General features: G+C 31.5%; 1 protein-coding gene across 2 annotated transcripts; it reads right to left on the bottom strand.

Annotated features, from left to right (window-relative positions):
- Positions 1 to 1,580: 1,580 nt before the first annotated feature.
- On the bottom strand, positions 1,581 to 2,558 carry LOC132171188 (uncharacterized). Of its 2 annotated transcripts, none has more exons than XM_059582437.1 (3): positions 2,392 to 2,558; positions 1,960 to 2,296; positions 1,581 to 1,867 (listed from the first exon to the last, which is right to left on the bottom strand). In XM_059582437.1, the coding sequence occupies exons 1-3, from the start codon at positions 2,415 to 2,417 to the stop codon at positions 1,631 to 1,633; spliced, it is 600 nt and encodes a 199-aa protein (XP_059438420.1). In that variant the 5' UTR covers positions 2,418 to 2,558; the 3' UTR covers positions 1,581 to 1,630. The 2 variants fall into 2 exon arrangements, with proteins under 2 accessions (XP_059438420.1, XP_059438421.1); XM_059582438.1 differs by having other exon boundaries at positions 1,582 to 1,864; positions 2,392 to 2,555.
- Positions 2,559 to 6,314: the final 3,756 nt, after the last annotated feature.

Genomic DNA, 6,314 nt, shown 5'->3' with positions numbered 1-6,314 from the left:
AAATGCTTGATAGCTGTCATCCATTAATATCATCCAACGGCTATTAAATTATCAAAATATTTTGGACGGCTACGATTACACTTATATTCCATATATCAAATTCAAATTCAATTAAATTATTAAACTTAATAAAAAATTCAAAATTCAAAATTTAAGAATTAAGAATAAAAATTGTGTTATGTAGTATTATTTAGGGTCAGTTTGTTATTTTAATTTCAATAATTACAATTTTCAAAATTGTGTTTTTTAATCGCGTATTTTTTTTCTTATTATTTTAGATTAAATATTTTTTAAATCACAAAAGTAAAACGCTTTATGTCACACACACAGTAATCACTATTGTCATATTACATATAGTATTATTTAGTTAATATGTTAAAATGTTAATGCTTAACACGGGTCAAGTATATAATGTCAATATTAATATATATTGTATCTTATATGTAAATATTTATATACTTATATGGTTATATGGTTGTATTATTATCTAATTTATATGGGTAATGGGTCAATGTTAATTGTTATAACTTATATATTTATATTATATGTTCTCATTATCACGATTCATGATATATGATTTAAATTTAAATTGTTAAGCTTTTACTTACCGTAAATTGTGATTATAATGTATAAGTTATAAGAAACATATTAGTTACTTAATTATTAATCATTTAATTTAATAGTAATACACAAACTCTAAGTAATAAATTCATATGATCTAATGGTCGTACATTCATACTTAAATTTTATGATCATATTATCTCACAATTAATATTAATATTATCTTAGATCTAAGATCATGTGATAAATCATATATGTTTTATAAGAATAAAGTGTATAATTATAATGTATTGATTAAATAACACAATAACTTATGTAGATATACCATATGATTATATAATGATTAATGATTATGTGATATATACGATTCCAATTTCCAAAGTATAAACTATCTAATTATAATATTTGTATTAAATGACACAATAACTTGTACGGTTGTACTATATGATTATATCATATGATAAAATGATTAATGATAATATCATATATTTTGTTATTTTATATATATTTCTTATATGTTTTTATATTAATATATACAATACATATATATAATATATATACACACATATGCATAAATAACAAAAAAAAAAAACAAAGGTATATAATATATCTGTTATTATTGAGTAAATGAGTAACGTTGATTATATATTGTTATTTGTTACTTAATAAAAAATATACGAGCCGAGCCTAATAAGTGAGGTAAGCCTTATATGAGCTAGCTCATGAGCTACTCACGAGCTTAGCCGAATCTAGCCGAACTTGCTTCGTTTAATATTCGAGCCAAAATTTGTGTTCATGAAGCGTTTCATTTAATATTCGAGTCGAGTATAAGCCGAGCCGAGCCCAAGCTTATTCGCGAGACGCTTCGCTCACTTAACAGCCCTCACTTCAATGATAACTTTTTCTCAAATTATTAATTGAGACAATTTAATCCTCAAATTATTAAAATAATGACAATATATCCCAACGCTCGTAAAATAATGAAATTATTCTTACTAAAATAAAAACAAAATACTAAAACTTACCAAAAAAAAAAATAAATAAATAAATAAAAACTAAAAATTTAAAACTAAAAAATAAAACTAAACCAGGGTGGGCCGGCACCCTGGCCCTGGAAGGTTGCCCGACCATTTGCTGAGTGGGCTATGCAGAAGGGGACAAACCCAGAGGGCGACTGTTTCTGGCTCCGACGTACTCTCTGTTCCTCCCTCTGTTTTGGACCATTTCCTGGGTCGTCTGGCGCTGTTGGTATCGTCCAGTCCCCCTGTTGCTTCATCATCTGCTGCTGTCTTAGCTGCTGAAACTGCTAAAATAAAAACACAAAAAAGTCCAATAAATAATCAACAAAGATTAAAAAGCTTCGAGGGTCTGATTAAAGCACAGTGCACGAGAGGTTACTTGAGTGGCTTGCATTTGCAACTGCTGGTGAGAGAGTGACTGGTGTGAGACAAATCCAACATCAGAGTTGGGGTTGTTTTTCACAGGAAGAGCGACTGGAGAGGGCTTTCTCAGAGGACCCAAGAGACCTCTGCCATGGTTGAGCCCGTACACATCTTCGTTCATCCTCATTCGAGCTACTTCCCCCGCAGCAGCGTAAAGCAGATCCCAGGTCGCCGGTGGGGAAGAGGCTTGGGAAGGCCCCGTTTGGGCTTCCATGGCTCGAGCCCTGTCTGCATCCGCATCCGTTCCCCAACGCGCACAGAGTCGATTGCGGCGAACCGGACACAACCCAAGCCTGCAAAACCAGCAACAAAAAAACCCAAATCAGAAATCACCACAATAGGAGTCGATTAGCGTAAAAAGTAGGGAAACACTCTTATTATCTCGTGCCTTGGCTTTCTCAGAGGCAAAAACATGGTCGATGTTCCCGGAATCGTCAACGAGAGTTGAGCGAGCTATTTGGCCGAGCCACCCCCATTCCGGCGATTCAGGGTGGCTCGGCCACCTCCGAACATTTTTAATATTTTATTTTTTAAAAATTTTAAATATATTTATTTTTTTATTTTTCACTTTATTTATTTATTTATTTTTTATTTTAATTTTAAGAAATATGTTTGTCTTATTTAGAATGTTATAGGGATAATTGTAACATTTTACTTGGATTAAGAAGAACTTTTGAAGATAAATTGTTACAATTAATAATTCAAAGAAAATTATCGTTATGATGGCAATTTTGAAGGGTTAATAAGAATTTATCCTAATATTTAATAATGAAATTAAACTGCTCTTTTTTTTTTTTTTTTTTTAAAGATTTTTTCGTGCATTTAAATAAAGGAAAAAATATATATATTTTTTAATCGAATAGATCTTCCCCCCCCTCTCTCTCTCTCTCTCTCTCTCGTCTCGCTCAACGAGTCAACAGTTTCTCAGATTTTTCCTTTTTCTATCAACCCAAAACTTCTTTATGAAGACTCCATCTTCCTCATCTTCACCTACGTCCTCCAACCCCAAGTCCCTCACCTATTTAAATGATTTAGCATTTTTAATTCCTTCGATTTTGTTTTATATCACAAATGATACCTAAGTAATAGTTAAAAATAGAGAGGTTATTTCCGTCTAAATTTCATTCAATAATTGACGATAATTTACGTCAACACCCCTATAAAATTGACATGTGTCCATATATATAATTAGAAATTAAAAAAATATATTTTTTAAATTTTTTTTAAAAAAATAGAAAAGGGGTGGCCTCATTTGGGGGGGATCCACACCCAACTTGCAAAATGGAGGTAGTTTTGCCAAGGCTGTTGGGGGTGGCTCGGGTGGCCGAGCCAGCTCATTAAACCTAAAATGGTTTTGGCTATCTTAGACCAGTCAGTTTGGTGGTGGCTGAACCATCCCCAAGTGTCAACTCTATTTTTCTTTTTTAATTGGCCTTTTGGAGTGGGTGGTATAGCCACCTCAAATTGGCCCGCTTGGGGTGGTTGAAACCACCCGAAGCCAAACCGGGTGGCCGAACCACCCCCAAGAAATGTATTTTGCCTTTCCAATTTTTCTTTTTCTGTTTAAATTTAATTTTTTAATATTTTTAATCATTTTAATTTAAAATTGTTTTTTTAAAAAAAAAAATTTCTAATTAGTTATATGGACATTTGTTGATTTTTTAGGGGTGTTGACATGGATTTTCATTAATTTTTGAACGAAATTTAGACGAATATACTATTTTTATTTTTAACTATTATTGAGGTACCATCTGTGTATTATTTTTTTAAGGATTAAATGCAATTTTAATCCTTGTTGTTAAGGACCTAAGGTCATAATCAAACAACTTTCTCAGTTTTAAAAAGTGTTACAACCGGTATAAGTAATTATTAAAAATATTAATTTGTTACTTCTCTCCAGATGCTGTTCAAATTTTTAATCAATCTCTACGATAAATCAAGGGGCTATTTGATTTTGGCCTTAACCACAAGTATTAAAATTGCATTTAACCCTATTTTTTAAAACAACAAAAAAGAAATTAATCCTTATTTCTTTCATATGATTTTTAGTAAATAATATTTATCTAGAAGACTAGAACTACGAGAAGTTGAAAACATTTAACACACACACACACAGAGGAGGGAACCCTCTCCCTCTTCCTCCCCTAGTAGCAGTGATCAATGTCTTTTTTGTAGTCTCTGTGTTTGGTGGTTTTATTTTAGATCAAGATCTAGTTCTTCATACTCAGATATACTTGTCTCGGTCGGCTTCTCCGCTTTCCATTGCTTCTGCGCTCATCAACCAACAGATTTTTGTGTGCCGGAGCATGTTTCTCACGCGCCAAGTAGTGTCTTTTCAGGGATGTCTGCAATGGCATGCTCCTCCGCTACTTTTTTCTGGTGGTGTTTTGTTGTCTTTTCAGAGATGAGGTGATGACGCTCTGCTGTGTTACCTGAAAGAGTATGGCTAGTCTCACAACTCTAATCGCAGTTTGTGGAGTCTCATCAATAAGAAATATTAGTTTTCACTTTGCTACCATTAGATAAAATAATAGATAAAAGTATATGTAGAATCCAACTGTGATTTTTACTATAACATTAGAAAATGTACACTTGGAACAAACATTTAAAAGTATGTGTATCATTTTTCATCTTTAATTCTTTCAGAGAGTTATGCTCACTATTACCTTCGAAGCATTTCATTATCAGAAATTGTTATTACAAGCCAACGCCGTAACAAACCACGACTAGGGGGTGATAATTTGTATTTATATGTTGAGTTCAAATTGCGTTGAGACATGAGTATAAGACTATATAGGTAAACTTTAACGTGACTCATTTAATTAATGGGTCATACCTTATCAACTAATTTCGTGTTAAATTTGCAGATCATGTAAAAAATTTAGTCATAAATGCCGTGTGTTGGAGACTATATAAGTAAATCTTAACCCGATTCATATAAATAAATGGGTTAGAACTTTCAATCCTAACTCGTTAATTTTATATTGGGTTTGTGTCAAATTCACAGATTATGTTAAAATTTGAAAGCCTTACTTACAACTTAATAAGTAAAATTATTAGAGAAACAATGGAGCAAGTGTAAACTGATTTCTACATAAACTTTAATATCCAGGGTTCCTCTAAAGACCCTCCTCACCACAATTTGACATTCAAGGCCTAAAAAATCATCCTCTAAATAACAAAATGCAAGCCTTATTGATGAATTGAAGAGAGACCATAGCCTTCTTCGGCCACCAGAGTCTTGTCCCTTGGAAGCTTGAAGTCCAGAAGAGGTCATAAATGTTCTGATCATTCCAAAGACTTTTTTTTATTTTTTTTTTGTGATCCTAATAACAAATGTCAATTTAGTATATTATATATATTAGAAGAAATTCTTCCAGCCCCATTCGAATGAAAATCTTCGGTGTTTGCTATGGCATATGTTAGAGCTTAGAGCATTCACAATGAACTCTTCAACTAAAAGTTAAATATTAAAAAAAAAAAAAAAAAAAAAAGGTTTAATTTGAGAAGAAACATTTACTTTATCAAATTCAGGAAGTTAATTTTTAAAAATGAACTAAATATCAAACTTTCTATGTCTTTATCCATTTTAATTAAATACTATTTTTTTATTAGTTTTAAACCATTATATAATAAGCTTAAATGGGTATTTCACTTTTTGGGAAAGCAAAACTTTCACATTTTAGCCATGGGAAAGTAAAAATAATCTTAAAAATTATAACTTTCACTTTTTTGGCTATTGTCATGTTGAGAGTGAATCTGACGATAGTTAAAATAAAGTAAAGAATGAAGCTCGCTAACTAAATGTGTATTTTTAAGAGTTTTGTTTAATATTTTTTTTTTAAAAAAAAGATAAATATAAAGAATTTAGTGTGAATGTTCTTAGTTAGATGTATCTTTGTGCAAACCAAGACAAGATTAAAGATTTGGATGAAAGATAGATGGAATGAACAGTTTGAAAATTAGGCAAAACTCATATTTAATGCAAAATAGAGCGAGCATTAAGCCATTGTCGGCAAATGTATCTCGCGTCAATCAAATCTGAAGTATAAAATGATTTCTCCATTCTCAATGTCTTATTCCTCATTGACGAGTCTTGTTCCTATGAGGATTGATAAGTACAAGAGAGGTCATAAATGCTATGATAATTTCGAAAGACTTTGAACAAAGGAATTAAATGTACCATTTGAAAGTTATGGCCACCATATATTGCTAGCTAGCCACCAGTCTATAAATCTTGTTCATATTTGGTGTGCAATATTTTCTGTTCAAAATTTGGATGAAAGAAGAGTTATTTGAAAATGGGGCTAA

The sequence above is a fragment of the Corylus avellana genome, chromosome ca2 (genome assembly GCF_901000735.1).
Source record: "Corylus avellana chromosome ca2, CavTom2PMs-1.0".
Lineage (NCBI taxonomy): Eukaryota > Viridiplantae > Streptophyta > Magnoliopsida > Fagales > Betulaceae > Corylus > Corylus avellana.
The sequence above is the reverse complement of the archived record's forward strand: the minus strand, read 5'-3'. Positions and strand labels throughout refer to the sequence as shown.

Bases quoted from the DNA above. Each gene is read 5' to 3' on its own strand.
- LOC132171188 (XM_059582437.1), bottom strand. From the start codon at position 2,417: ATGTTTTTGCCTCTGAGAAAGCCAAG. The intron at 2,297-2,391 runs GCACGAGATAAT...CTGGTTTTGCAG, and splicing joins TTGCCTCTGAGAAAGCCAAG to GCTTGGGTTGTGTCCGGTTC. The intron at 1,868-1,959 runs GTAACCTCTCGT...TTTTTATTTTAG, and splicing joins TGCAAATGCAAGCCACTCAA to CAGTTTCAGCAGCTAAGACA.